Source organism: Tachyglossus aculeatus, chromosome 6 (assembly GCF_015852505.1).
Source record: "Tachyglossus aculeatus isolate mTacAcu1 chromosome 6, mTacAcu1.pri, whole genome shotgun sequence".
In the NCBI taxonomy this organism is placed as follows: domain Eukaryota; kingdom Metazoa; phylum Chordata; class Mammalia; order Monotremata; family Tachyglossidae; genus Tachyglossus; species Tachyglossus aculeatus.
In genome coordinates, this window is record NC_052071.1 from 35,037,182 (window position 1) to 35,051,449 (window position 14,268).

Below are 14,268 nucleotides of genomic sequence, written 5' to 3' on the forward strand. Positions count from 1 at the left end.
CATCATCAATCGTATTTATTGAGCGCTTACTATGTGCAGAGCACTGTACTAAGCGCTTGGGAAGTACAAATTGGCAACATATAGAAACAGTCCCTACCCAACAGTGGTCTCTATATGTTGCCAACTTGGACTTCCCAAGCGCTTAGTACAGTGCTCTGCACACAGTAAGCGCTCAATGAATACGATTGACTGACTGAATGAATGAATACAAGGCAATTAGGTTGCCCCATATGGGGCTCACAGTCTTCTTCCCCATTTCACAGATGAGGGAACTGAGGCCCAGAGAAGTGAAGTGACTTGCCCAGAGTCACACAGCTGACAAGTGGCAGAGTCACAACCTCTGACTCCCAAGCCCCCTCAAATCTATTGAACCACCACCTCTCTCCCCAGCATCCACTAAGCCATGCTGCTTCTTAAATGCCAGGCACTAATTCATTGATTCTGATGGTATCATTCACTCATTCAGTTGTATTTATTGAGCACTTACTGTGTGCAGAGCACTGTACTAAGCGCTTGGGAAGTACAAGTTGGCAACACAGAGAGACAGTCCCTACCCAACAACGGGCTCCCAGTCTAGAAGGGGGAGACAATACAACAAAACAAAACAAGTAGATAGGTGTCAAAATTGTCAGAATAAATAGAATTATAGCTTATATGCACCTCATTAATAAAATAGAGCAGTAAATATGTACAAGTAAAATAGAGTAATAAATCTGTACAATCAATCAATCAATTGTATTTATTGAGCACTTACTGTGTGCAGAGCACTGTACTAAGCGCTTGGGAAGTCCAAGTTGGCAACATATAGAGACAGTCCCTACCCAACAGTGGGCTCACAGTCTAGAAGGGAACAAAACCAAACATATTAACAAAATAAAATAAACAGAATAGATATGTACAAGTAAAATAGAGTAATAAATATGTACAAACATATATACAGGTGCTGTGGGGAAGGGAAGGAGGTAAGATGGGGGGGATGGAGAGGGGGTCGAGGGGGAGAGGAAGGAGGGGGCTGAGTGTGGGAAGGCCTCCTGGAGGAGGGGAGCTCTCAGTAGGGCCTTGAAGGGAGGAAGAGAGCGAGCTTGGCGGATGGGCAGAGGGAGCAGGGCATTCCAGGCCCGGGGGAGGACGTGGGCCGGGGGTCGACGGTGGGACAGGCCAGAACGAGGCCTAACGGTGAGGAGATTAGCGGCAGAGAAGCGGAGGGTGCGGGCTGGGCTGGAGAAGGACAGAAGGGAGGTGAGGTAGGAGGGGGCCAGGGGATGGGCAGCCTGGAAGCCCAGGGGGAGGAGTTTTTGCCTGTTGTTGGGTAGGGACCGTCTCTATATGTTGCCGACTTGTACTTTCCAAGCACTTAGGACAGTGCTCTGCACACAGTCAGCATTCAATAAATACAAATACAATTGTTTTGTTGACCGTCTCCCCCTTCTAATAATAATGATTGTATTTGTTAAGCGCTTACTATGTGCAAAGCACTGTTCTAAGCACTGGGGGGATACAAGGTGATCAGGTTGTCCCACGTGGGGCTTAGTCTTAATCCCCATTTTACAGATGAGGGAACTGAGGCACAGAGAAGTTAAGTGACTTGCCCAAAGTCACACAGCTGACAATTGGTAGAGTCAGGATTTGAACCCATAACTTCTGACTTCCAAACCCATGCTGTTTCCATTGCGTGCTCTTTCTAGACTATGAGCCCGTTGTTGGGTAGGGACTGTCTCTGTTGCCTATTTGTACTTCCCAAGTGCTTAGTACAGTGCCCTGCACACAGTAAGCGCTCAATAAATATGATTGAATGATTGATGAGTCTATCCTACATGCCTCTTACAGATCACTTTCCCAAAATACCACACAGAATGCATCACTCCCCTTCTCAGACACCTTTCAAGATTATCCATTTCTCAACACTTCACAGTTCATTCATTCATTCAGTCGTATTTATTGAGCGCTTACTGTGTGCAGAGCCCTGTACTAAGCGCTTGGGAAGTACAAATCGGCAACAGAGATGGTCCCTACCCAACAATGGGCTCACAGTCTAGAAGATAATAATGTTGGTATTTGTTAAGCGCTTACTATAATGATGGCATTTTTTTTTGATGGCATTTATTAAGCACTTATTATGTGCAAAGCACTGTTCTAAGCGCAGGGGGAGATACAAGGTAATCAGGTTGTCCCACGTGGGGCTCAGTCTTTAATCCCCATTTTACAGATGAGGTAACTGAGAAGTTAAATAACTTGCTCAGTCACACAGCTTGTGTCAAGCACTGTTCTAAGCTCCAGGGTAGATACAAGGTAATGAGGTTGTCCCGTGTGGGGCTCACAGTCTTCATCCCCATTTTACAGATGAGGTCACTGAGGCACAGAGAAGTTAGGTGACTTGCCCAAGCTCACACCGCAGACAAGTTGCAGAGCTGGGATGTGACCTATTTCCCTTTTGATTCCCCAGTCTCCAGTTGACTTATTGCTTATACTTTTCCTCCTTCACAGAACTCTCCCCTTGGCTCAGTGGAAAAGAGCACGGGCTTCGGAGTCAGAGGTCATGGGTTCAAATCCCAATTCTGCCAATTGTCAGCTGTGTGACTTTGGGCAAGTCACTTTAACTTCTCTGGGCCTCAGTTACCTCATCTGTAAAATGGGGAATAAGACTGTAAGCCCCCCGTGGGACAACCTGCTCACCTTGTAACCTCCCCAGCACTTAGAACAGTGCTTTGCACATAGTAAGTGCTTAATAAATGCCATGATTATTATTATTACTGAACCACCTCTCTCCCTAGCATCCAAGCCCTTGGAAGGAGCCACCCCAAATCCCAGGCCTTCTCGTCTCCTCAGCCACCTGAGCACTTGTGTGTTGCTCTGTTTTATATGACCACGTTCTTATTCTTCTAATAATAATAATGGCATTTGTTAATAATAATAATGGCATTTATTAAGTGCTTACTATGTGCAAAGCACTGTTCTAAGTGCTGGGGAGGTTACAAGGTGATCAGGTTGTCCCACGTGGGGCTCAGTCTCAATCCCCCATTTTACAGATGAGGTCACTGAGGCACAGAGAAGTGAAGTGACTTGCCCAAAGCCACACAGCTGACAATTGGCGGAGCCGGGGTTTGAACCCATGACCCCTGACTCCAAAGCCCGGGCTCTTCACCACTGAGCCACGCTGCTTCTCTAAGTAAGCTAAGTAAGTTAAGCGCTTACTATGTGTAAAGCACTGTTCTAAGCGCTGGGGGCGGGGACACAAGGTGATCAGGTTGTCCCACGTGGGGCTCACAGTCTTCACCCCCCATTTTACAGATGAGGGGACTGAGGCTCCGAGAAGTGACTTGCCCAAGGTCACACAGCAGACATGTGGCGGAGCCGGCATTCGAACCCATGACCCCTTTCCACCGAGCCACGCTTCACGCACCTGTTGCCTGTGTGCAATTTGTGTCAGCTTGTGTCCCACCAAACCGCCAACCTCGTAAGATCCGGAACCGTACGGGTACTTTTATTTTAGGTTGCTGTGACCTGCCTGTCCCAAAGTTATATATGTATATATGTTTGTACATATTTTTTACTCTATTTATTTATTCATTTTATTTGTACATATCTATTCTATTTATTTTATTAGTATGTTTGGTTTTGTTCTCTGTCTCCCCCTTTCAGACTGTGAGCCCACTGTTGGGTAGGGACTGTCTCTAGATGTTGCCAATTTGTACTTCCCAAGCGCTTAGTACAGTGCTCTGCACATAGTAAGCGCTCAATAAATACGATTGATGATGATGATAATGTCCCTTCCTGAGCGCGTCCTCTCGGTTTTAACTCCAGGCCTCGCTCTGCAAACAGCTTAGGGCAGACAAGTGTTTGCAAGTCACTTAGGCCCGTTCACTAGCTCCAGAAGACTGCCGTCACCAGCTCGGGTCTCTTTGATTCAATCAATCAATCGTATTTATTGAGCGCTTACTGTGTGCAGAGCACTGTACTAAGCGCTTGGGAAGTACAAGTTGGCAACATATAGAGACATTTGGAGTTCAGCTAACTGGACTTGCACCTGCAATAGTGACAGGAGGGGGAAAAGGGGAGGGCACGAATACACCACCAAATGCCCAAATCAATCAATCATATTTATTGAGCGCTTACTATGTGCAGAGCAAAGTAGGGGACGGCCCTACAACATCATCATCATCATCATCAATCGTATTTATTGAGCGCTTACTATGTGCAGAGCACTGTACTAAGCGCTTGGGAAGTACAAATTGGCAACACATAGAGACAGTCCCTACCCAACAGTGGGCTCACAGTCTAAAAGGGGGAGAATCAGCATCCAGTGAGCGTGCCATCAGTATTTCTACGTACGGTGCTCTGCACACAGCAGGCACTTAATAAATGGTAACGATGATGATGATGATGGTAGCTCATTTACTCTTCATCTCTGTGTTCTGACACCTACGTGCCTGCCTCTTCGCCTTAAGAGCCTCAAATAGGTCTGCTCCGTGTTGAGTAGCTCTCCCTTTTCCATCCCTCAGCCCAAAGGTGGCCCAGGCCCAGACCCCACTTAGGAGAAGCAGCGTGGCTCAGTGGAAAGAGCCCGGGCTTTGGAGTCAGAGGTCATGGGTTCGAATCCCGGCTCCACCACAAGTCTGCTGTGTGACCTGTGTGACTTCTCTGAGCCTCAGTTACCTCATCTGTAAAAATGGGGATTAGGACTGTGAGCCCCATGTGGGACAACTTGATCACACTGTATCCCCCCCAGCACTTAGAACAGTGCTTTGCACATAGTAAGTGTTTAACAAATGCCATTATTATTATTATTATTATTAAGAGCCTCAAATAGGTCTGTTCCGTGTTGAGTAACTCTCCCTTTTCCATCCCTCAGCCCAAAGGTGGCCCAGGCCCCACTTAAGAGAAACAGCGTGGCTCAGTGGAAAGAGCCCGAGCTTTGGAGTCAGAGGTCATGGGTTCCAATCCCAGCTCCGCCAACTGTCAAGCTGTGTGACTTTGGGCAAGTCAGTTCACTTCTCTGGGCCTCAGTTACCTCATCTGTAAAATGGGGATTAAAACTGTGAGCCCCCCATGGGACCTGATCACCTTTTAACCTCCCCAGCACTTAGAACAGTGCTTTGCACAGAGTAAGCACTTAACAAATACCATCATTATTATTATTCCGTCAGGTGAGAAGTGGGAGGGGCGAGATGGTGGCGATACTTCCTGTCAGGGGGAAAGAAGGAAGGAAGGAAGGCTGAAACTGTGCGAACAAGGGCCAGAACTGAGGCTTCCTCCTTTACCTAAGGGCCCCCAGCTCCCCTTATACCCAGGCCGGCCGGCGAGCTGAGTCAGGTACAGGCAGGCAGGATTCAGGGAACATCTGTAGAACAGTGCTTTGCACATAGTAAAGCTTAACAAATGCCATCATTATTATTATTATTATTATTGTTATTATCTGTGTTTAGTGAGGTGGGAGGGATGGCTCGGGAGGCTCAGGCCGTACAGAGTTCCCAGTCTGGCCCCTTCCCCGCCTCCCGGATCCTCTGGCAAAGTTTTCAGGGGCTTTTAGATGTCAGCGCGCCCCGCAACTGCTTCTTCTCCTGGTGTAGGGTGCGGATGCGGGCTCGGCCCTTCTCGATGCTGTTCTGCAGGGTGGCGATCTCCCCGGCCAGCAGGATTCCTATGGGGAGAGAGAGCACAGTGGGTAGGGAATCAGAAGCCATTGGAAGAGCCCCGGGGATAGCTGATTCCCCTAATCCCAACACCGTGCTAACAGGTGGGCGGTCTGGCCCGTTGGTCTGCCCTCCTCCCCTCCCCATCAGAGGAGGTCCAGGGCCTCGACCTCCCTCCTCCCAGCTAGAGCCGCGATGCCCCCGTCCTTCTAGGGCAGATGGTCACCCCGCTCAGCTTTCGTGTCTCTCACCTTCCCTGAAGCTGCTCTGAGCCTGGCGCAGACTCTGAGGTACCAGAATCCCAAACCAGGTCAGAGGGTCCTGGCAGGGAGCAGACTTCCTGGACTCCTGGGGCCCGGGAGCCTTCGGACTAGATGGGGGGGTTGTGGCCGCAGGAGGGGCCGTTCCCTCCGGTCGCCCCTTGCGCCGACGCAGAGCTGGGGGAAAAAGAACAACAGGGGTCAGAGTGAGGGGGGGACCGTGGGCCTCAGTTGGGAAGATAGGGAAGGGAGGAGGAGGAGTGGCAAGGCTGGGTGAAGGATGAGAAACAAGGGCCAGAGGGACCAAAAGGTCAGTCCAGTCTTAAGCCTAGAGAGGGGGAAGAGGTTGGGTTTCCAGGGCTGCCCCTGCCCCAAATTCCTGGCCGCTGCTGCCCATCCTGCTCAACCAACTGCACGACCCAGAATAGCTCTTTGGTGCATCCATCCATCAATCAATCGTATTTATTGAGCGCTTACTGTGTGCAGAGCACTGTACTAAGCGCTTGGGAAGTACAAGTTGGCAACATATAGAGACAGTCCCTACCCAACAGTGGGCTCACAGTCTAGAAGGGGGAGACAGAGAACCAAACCAAACATATTAACAAAATAAAATAAATAGAATAGATATGTACAAGTAAAATAAATAAATAAATAGAGTAATAAATATGTACAAACATATATACATATATACAGGTGCTGTGGGGAAGGGAAGGAGGTAAGACGGGGGGTGGAGAGGGGGACTGGGGGGAGAGGAAGGAAGGGGCTCAGTGTGGGAAGGCCTCCTGGAGGAGGTGAGCTCTCAGTAGGGCCTTGGAGGGAGGAAGACAGCTAGCTTGGCGGATGGGCAGAGGGAGCAGGGCATTCCAGGCCCGGGGGAGGACGTGGGCCGGGGGTCGACGGCGGGACAGGCGAGAATGAGGCCTAACGGTGAGGAGATTAGCGGCAGAGGAGTGGAGGGTGTGGGCTGGGCTGGAGAAGGAGAGAAGGGAGGTGAGGGAGGAGGGGGCGAGGTGATGGACAGCCTTGAAGCCCAGGGTGAGCAGTTTCTGCCTGATGCGCAGATTGATTGGTAGCCACTGGAGATTTTTGAGGAGGGGAGTAACATGCCAGAGCGTTTCTGGCAAAGACAATCCGGGCAGCGGCGTGAAGTATGGATTGAAGTGGGGAGAGACATGAGGATGGGAGATCAGAGAGAAGGCTGATGCAGTAGTCCAGACGGGATAGGATGAGAGCTTGAACGAGCAGGGTAGCAGTTTGGATGGAGAAGAAAGGGCGGACCTTGGCAATGTTGCGGAGCTGAGACTGGCAGGTTTTGGTGACGGCTTGGATGTGAGGGGTGAATGAGAGAACGGAGTCGAGGATGACACCAAGGTTGCGGGCTTGTGAGACGGGAAGGATGGTAGTGCCGTCAACAGTGATGGGAAAGTCAGGGAGAGGACAGGGTTTGGGAGGGAAGACAAGGAGTTCAGTCTTGGACATGCTGAGTTTTAGGTGGCGGGCAGACATCCAGATGGAGATCCCTCCCACAGATCCCTCCCACACTGCAGCACTGACTCCTCTCCTTCTCCCTTCTATCTGTAAATTGCTTTAGCGCTCTACCGGGCTGAGAGCTCCTTGAAGGCAGGGATCACATTTTCTCATTCTACCGTCCTCTTCCAAGTGGACATTTAGCACATCAGTACAAAGTACTATAGTACATTTACCTGCATGCAGCAGGTGCTTGATAATTCTATCGATTGATGAACCTGTCTCACCAATCCCCCCATCCTGGTTGTTCTTCCTCCTACGGGCCCAGGCAGGGCCCCTCCCCGCCTTTCCCCGGGTCTCCTTTGGAACACACCTTGCTCCTGGGGCCCAATTTCCTCTGGAGCAGGAGGGTCAATCCTCGGGGGCTCTGGACTAGGAGAGGATCTGGTCACCACCTGGAACTCCTGCTCTCCATCCTCGGTGACACTGGGTAGAGGGGGGAAGTGAAGAGCGCAGGTTAGCCAAACCCTAAAAACACAGAGGAATCCCTCCTCCTTCCAACCCATCCCCTCCTCAGGCTGAGGACGCTAGCCAAGGCACGCTCTCCCTAGACCAAGGAACTGGGACCGCCGGTGGGTCAGGATAAAGGGAATTCACAGGGAACCCAGACTGAGTGCCGGGAGACCGGACACTACGGTTCTGTGGCTCGCTGCTTCCGCGCCTTTCCTTCACCCAGGTCAGGGAGAGATCCAAACCAGCTAACCCTCCTGGTCCCCTCCAACCTCCTCGGGAAAACAGATCCCCTAAGGCTCACCCGGTGCTGACACGGACAAGCGGGGTCATCTGATGTCCATACTGCAGAGTGGAGACTGACTTGTTGCCCAGGGCATAACGGGCCTTAGAGAGGGAGAACCAGCCCTGGAAAGGAGAAAGGCGGGGAAGCCACGGTCAGAGGGGTACACACATCCCCGGAGTTGCAAACGCATAAATAAATTGCTGGGGCTGGAGGGCAGGATTCCCGAGTTTTGTCTGTGACTCCTCAAGAGACTAACAGAGGGAAGGGAGACGTTTTGCTTTCGAAGTCCATTTGGATATTCTAGAGCATGCTTTCTTCTGATTTAAACTCCACTGCTCCCAGGAAAAAGGGCGAATCCTTGCTAGTCATTCATTCATTCAGTCGTATTTATTGAGCACTTACTATCAATCAATCAATCGTATTTATTGAGCGCTTACTGTGTGCAGAGCACTGTACTTAGCGCTTGGGAGGTACAAATCGGCAACAGACAGAGACGGTCCCTACCCAGCAACGGGCTCACAGTCTAGAATTGACACCCACAAATGGACTTGGGCACTGGAATTGATTTTTTTTACACTGCTATGAAATGACATAATATAAAAAAAAACAAGAAAAGAAACACCACCTTCCCATTCATTCATTCATTCAATCGTATTTATTGAGCGCTTACTGCGTGCAGAGCACTGTACTAAGCACTTGGGAAGTACAAGTTGGCGACATATAGAGATGGCCCCTACCCCACAATGGGCTCACAGGCTAAAAGACTCATCACTAGCAGGTCAAGGGCGACTCTGAGCCCATATCATATCAGTCGTATTTATTGAGCGCTTACTGTGTGCAGAGCACTGTACTAAGCGCTTTGGGAAGTACAAGCTGGCAACATATAGAGCCTGGGAGGCAGAGGACCTGGGTTCTAATCCCGACTCTACAACCTTTTTTTTAAAACGGTACTTGTTAAGGGCACACCAGGTTCCAAGCACTGTACTAAGCAAAGGGGGTAGATGATCATTTCGGCACCCGCTTACTATGTGCCAAGATTGGCAATCAAATCCCAGAAACATCAACCCTTTTCTGTCTCTGCTGAACTGAAGGGACTAGAGAAGGGAAACCCGCATTGCAACCGTACAGCGAGTTGAATTATAAGCATGCTCTAGAAGTATAAATCGTTAATTATTACTTCTATTTCTTAGATTTATGGGCTTTACACTCGTGTGAGAAAACAGGTGATGCAGTATCTTCTAAGCCGGTGGCTTCATTCCGAGGGGTCCTGAGTGCACAAAGGGTAAGAAGCCGGCATGGAGCCCAAACTAAGGGGAATCTGCCTTTGGGAGCAGCCTCAGTGGTCCTATACGCCCCTGCTAGGGCCTAGAAGGCAGGGTTGGGTACTAATCCCGGCCCTGCCACTTGTCGACTTTGTGACCTTGTTCAAGTCATTTAACTTCTCGGTCTCGATTCCCCCATCTGCTCAATGGGGATTCAATAAATACAACTGAATGAATGACTGATTCAACACCCATTCTCCCTCCTTCTTATGGGACTTGATGATCTTGCATCTACCCCAGCGCAGGGGACGGTGCTTGGCACATAGTAAGCACTTAAAGGGGAAGCAGCACGGGCCTGGGAATCAGGAGGTCATGGGTTCGAATCCCGGCCCCGCCACTTGTCTGCTGTGTGACCTTAGGCAAGTCGCTTCACTTCCCAGGCCCTCACTTGTCTGCTGTGTGTCCTTAGGCAAGTCACTTCATGGCTCAGTGGAAAGAGCCCGGGCTTTGGAGTCAGAGGTCATGGGTTCGAGTCCCGGCTCCGCCACATGTCTGCTGTGTGACCTTGGGTAAGTCACTTAACTTCTCGGAGCCTCAGTTACCTCATCTGTAAAATGGGGATGATGACTGTAAGCCCCACATGGGACAACCTGATCACCTTGTATCCCCCACCCCAGCGTTCAGAACAGTGCTTTGCACATAGTAAGCGCTTAACAAATGCCATCATTATTATTATGGAGAAGCAGCGTGGCTCAGTGGAAAAAGCCCGGGCTTTGGAGTCAGAGGTCGTGGGTTCAAATCCCGGCTCTGCCAGTTGTCAGCTGGGTGACTTTGGGCGAGTCACTTCACTTCTGTGTGCCTCAGTTACCTCATCTGGAAAATGGGGATTAAGACTGTGAGCCCCATGAGGGACAACCTGATCACCTTGTAACCTCCCCAGCGCTTAGAACAGTGCTTTGCACATAGTAAGCGCTAAATAAATGCCATCCTTATTTATTCTCAGTGCCTCAGTGACCTCATCTGTGAAATGGGGAATAAGGCTGGGAGACCTATGCAGGACAGGGACTGTATCCAACCCACTTTGCTTGTATCCACCCCAGCGCTTAGTGCAATGCCTGGCATATAATAAGCACTTTATAGATACCACAAGTACCTCATCTGTGTGGGATAGGGACTGTGTCCAACCCTATTTGCTTGTATCCACCCCAGCGCATAGTACAATGCCTGGCACACAATAAGCGCTTAACAAATACCACAATTACCTCAGTTACCTCATCTGTAAAATGGGGAACAAGTCTGTGAGCCCTATGTGGGACAGGGACTGTATCCAACCTGCTTTGCTTGTATCCACCCCAGCGCTTAGTGCAATGCCTGCCACACAATACGCGCTTAACAAATACCACAATTACTCATTCATTCGTTCAGTCGTATTTATTGAGCGCTGTGTGCAGCGCTTCTTTTAGACTGTGAGCCCACTGTTGGGTAGGGACTACCCCTATATGTTGCCAACTTGTACTTCCCAAGCTCTTAGTACAGTACTCTGCACACAGTAAGCGCTCAATAAATACAATTGACTGACTGATTGATTGATTGTTGGGTAGGGACTGTCTATCTGTGTTGCCGACTCATACTTCCCAAGCGCTTAATACAGCGCTCTGCACACAGTCAGCGCTCAATAAATACGATTGGATGAATGAATGGGAAGTACAAGTCAGCAACATAGAGAGACGGTCCCTACCCAACAACGGGCTCACGGTCTAGAAGGGGGAGACAGACAACAAAACAAGTAGACGGGTGTCAAAACCGTCAGAACAAATAGAATCAGAGCTATATAATAATAATAATAATGACGGCATTTATTAAGCGCTTACTACATGCCAAGCACTGAAAGCTCCTACTGAGGGCTCACCTCCTCCAAAAGGCCTTCCCAGACTGAGCCCCCTTTTTCCTCTCCTCCTCCCCATCCCCACCCCCCAACCTTACCTCCTTCCCCTCCCCACAGCACCTGTATATATGTTTGTACAGATTTATTACACCATTTATTTTACTTGTACGTATTTACTATTCTCTTTATTTTGTTAATGATGTGCATTTAGCTTTAATTCTATTTGTTCTGACGACTTGACACCTCTCCACATGTTTTGCTTTGATGCCTGTCTCCTCCTTCTAGACTGTGAGCCCGTTGTTGGGTAGGGACCGTCTCTCTATGTTGCCGACTTGGACTTCCCAAGCGCCTAGTCCAGTGCTCTGCACACAGTAAGTGCTCAATAAATACGATTGAATGAATGAATGAAGCACTGTTCTAAGCGCTGGGGAGGATACAAGGTGATCAGGTGGTCCCACGTGGGGCTCCCAGTCTTCATCCCCATTTCGCAGATGAGGTCACTGAGACACAGAGAAGTGACCTGCCCAAAGTCACACCGCTGACAAGTGGCAGAGCCGGGATTTGAACCCATGACCTCTGACTCCCAAGCCTGTGCTCTTTCCTCCGAGACACGCTGCTTCCCAATTATTTATTTAATTATTAAGTATTTATTAATTACAGCGTGGCTTGGTGGAAAGAGCCCGGGCTTGGGTGTCGGAGGTCATGGGTTCAAATCCTGGCTCTGCCACTTGTCAGCTGGGTGACTTTGGGCAAGTCACTTCACTTCTCCAGGCCTCATCTGGAAAATGGGGATGAAGGCTGTGAGCCCTGCATGGGACAATCTGATCACCGTGTAACCTCCCCAGCACTTAGAACAGCGCTTTGCACATAGTAAGTGCTTAATAAATGCTATCATTATGACTATTCTCTGGGCCTCAGTTCCCTCATCTGTAAAATGGGGATGAAGACTGTGAGCCCCCGCATGGGGCAATCTGATCACCTTGTCACCTCCCCAGCGCTTAGAACAGCGCTTTGCACATAGTAAGCACTTAATAAATGCTATCATTATTATTATTCTCTAGGCCTCAGTTCCCTCATCTGGAAAATGGGGATGAAGACTGTGAGCCCCCGCGTGGGACAACCTGATCACCTTGTCACCTCCCCAGTGCTTAGAACAGCGCTTTGCACATAGTAAGCGCTTAATAAACGCTATCATCATTATTATTCTCTGGGCCTCAGTTCCCTCATCTGGAAAACGGGGATGAAGACTGGGAGCCCCCACTGTGGGACAACCTGATCACTTTGTCACCTCCTCAGCGCTTAGCACATAGTAAGCGCTTAATAAACGCTATCATCATTATTATTCTCTGGGCCTCAGTTCCCTCATCTGGAAAATGGGGATGAAGACTGTGAGCCCCCACTGTGGGACAACCTGATCACCGTGTCACCTCCCCAGCGCTTAGCACAGCGCTTTGCACATAGTAAGCGCTTAATCAATCATCAATCATATTTATTGAGCCCTTACTGTGGGCAGAGCACTGTACTAAGCGCTTGGGAAGTACAAGTTGGCAACATAATAAATGCTATCAGTATGATTACGCTCCCGGTTTGGCGTCCACAGTCTTCTCTGGAAAGACTGAGCCTGCTGTTGGGTAGGGACCGTCTCTATATGTTGCCAACTTGGACTTCCCAAGCGCTTAGTGCAGTGCTTTGCACACAGTAAGCGCTCAATACGATTGAATGAATGAGGCCCTAAAGACTAGGCCTAGAACTACCTGTATATATGTTTGTGCATATTTATGACACTATTTATTTTACTTGTACTCTATATTTGTATATTGCATTCTATTTATTCTATAGAATTCCTGTATTCCATTTATTTTGTTAATATGTTTTGTTGTCTGTCTCCCCCTTCCAGACTGTGAGCCCGCTGTTGGGTAGGGACCGTCTCTAGATGTTGCCAACTTGTCCTTCCCAAGCGCTTAGTCCAGTGCTCTGCACACAGTAAGCGCTCAATAAGTACGACTGAATGAACGAATGAGGCCCTAAAGACTAGGCCTAGGACTACCTACATATATGTATCTAGGTACATATATATTACTCCATTTATTTTACTTGTACCTATTTGTTCCATTTATTTGGTTATCATCATCACCATCATCAATCGTATTTATTGAGCGCTTACTATGTGCAGAGCACTGGACTAAGCGCTTGGGAAGTACATTATGTTAGTATGTTATGTTTTGTTGTCTGTCTCCCCCTTCTAGACTGTGAAGCCAAGCGCTTAGTACAGTGCTCTGCACATAGTAAGCGCTCAATAAATACGATTGATTGATTTGATTGATTGATTGAACCCACTGCTGGGTAGGGACCGTCTCTAGATGTTGCCAACTTGGACTTCCCAAGCGCTTAGTATAGTGCTCTGCACACAGTAAGCGCTCAATAAATATGATTGATTGATTGACTGAATGGATGAATGAATGAATGAATGAAAGGGGGTGGGGGGCGCGTCTCTCCCTTCAGCCCACCTGCTCGACCAGCCCGTTGAAGGCAGCCCTCTTGGCTTGGAGGTCCTCCAGTTGCCCCAGCAACCGTAACAAGAGCCGGTCCAGCTCCTCGCACACGCTCCGCAGCCGCCGCTCCTCCTCTCCCGCCATCCCGCGGGGGGCCGATCGATCCGGCGGGGGCCGATCGATCCGATGGAGGCGGATCCGATCGATCCGGATCGGCCCCGATCAATCCCCGCAGCCCACGGCCGCTCCTCGACCCCCCTGTCTCTCTCCTCCAATCAGCGGCCTCCAAAGGAAACAGGATGGGCGGGAAGCGGCCCTAGGCTTCTCATTGGCCGTCGTCACTGCCCTTCCTTGCTCCCGATTGGTCGCCGCGTTGACCGCGGGCGAAGGGGCGGGAACCCCCGGCTCATCAGAATGGCGGGCTCCTATAGGCTGCGCTCGGGAGGGCTCAGCCAATAGGAGGCCGGCCGGCGCGC

General features: G+C 49.7%; 1 protein-coding gene across 1 annotated transcript; it reads right to left on the reverse strand.

Moving 5' to 3' along the window:
- Nucleotides 1-5,073: 5,073 nt before the first annotated feature.
- Nucleotides 5,074-14,012, reverse strand: CCDC115 (coiled-coil domain containing 115). Its single transcript, XM_038747875.1, has 5 exons — nt 13,808-14,012; nt 8,172-8,275; nt 7,731-7,843; nt 5,882-6,067; nt 5,074-5,638 (listed from the first exon to the last, which is right to left on the reverse strand). Exons 1-5 carry the CDS (start codon nt 13,934-13,936, stop codon nt 5,514-5,516), a joined length of 657 nt encoding a protein of 218 aa, XP_038603803.1. The 5' UTR covers nt 13,937-14,012; the 3' UTR covers nt 5,074-5,513.
- Between the last annotated feature and the right edge of the window lie 256 nt (nt 14,013-14,268).

What these genes read in the sequence shown, in the direction of transcription:
- CCDC115 (XM_038747875.1), bottom strand. Translation starts at nt 13,936, where the DNA reads ATGGCGGGAGAGGAGGAGCGGCGGCTGCGGAGCGTGTGCGAGGAGCTG. An exon ending in TCAACGGGCTGGTCGAGCAG is followed by an intron (nt 8,276 to 13,807) that starts GTGGGCTGAAGG and finishes TCTCCTTTCCAG; the next exon opens with GGCTGGTTCTCCCTCTCTAA. An exon ending in CTTGTCCGTGTCAGCACCGG is followed by an intron (nt 7,844 to 8,171) that starts GTGAGCCTTAGG and finishes CCCTCTACCCAG; the next exon opens with TGTCACCGAGGATGGAGAGC.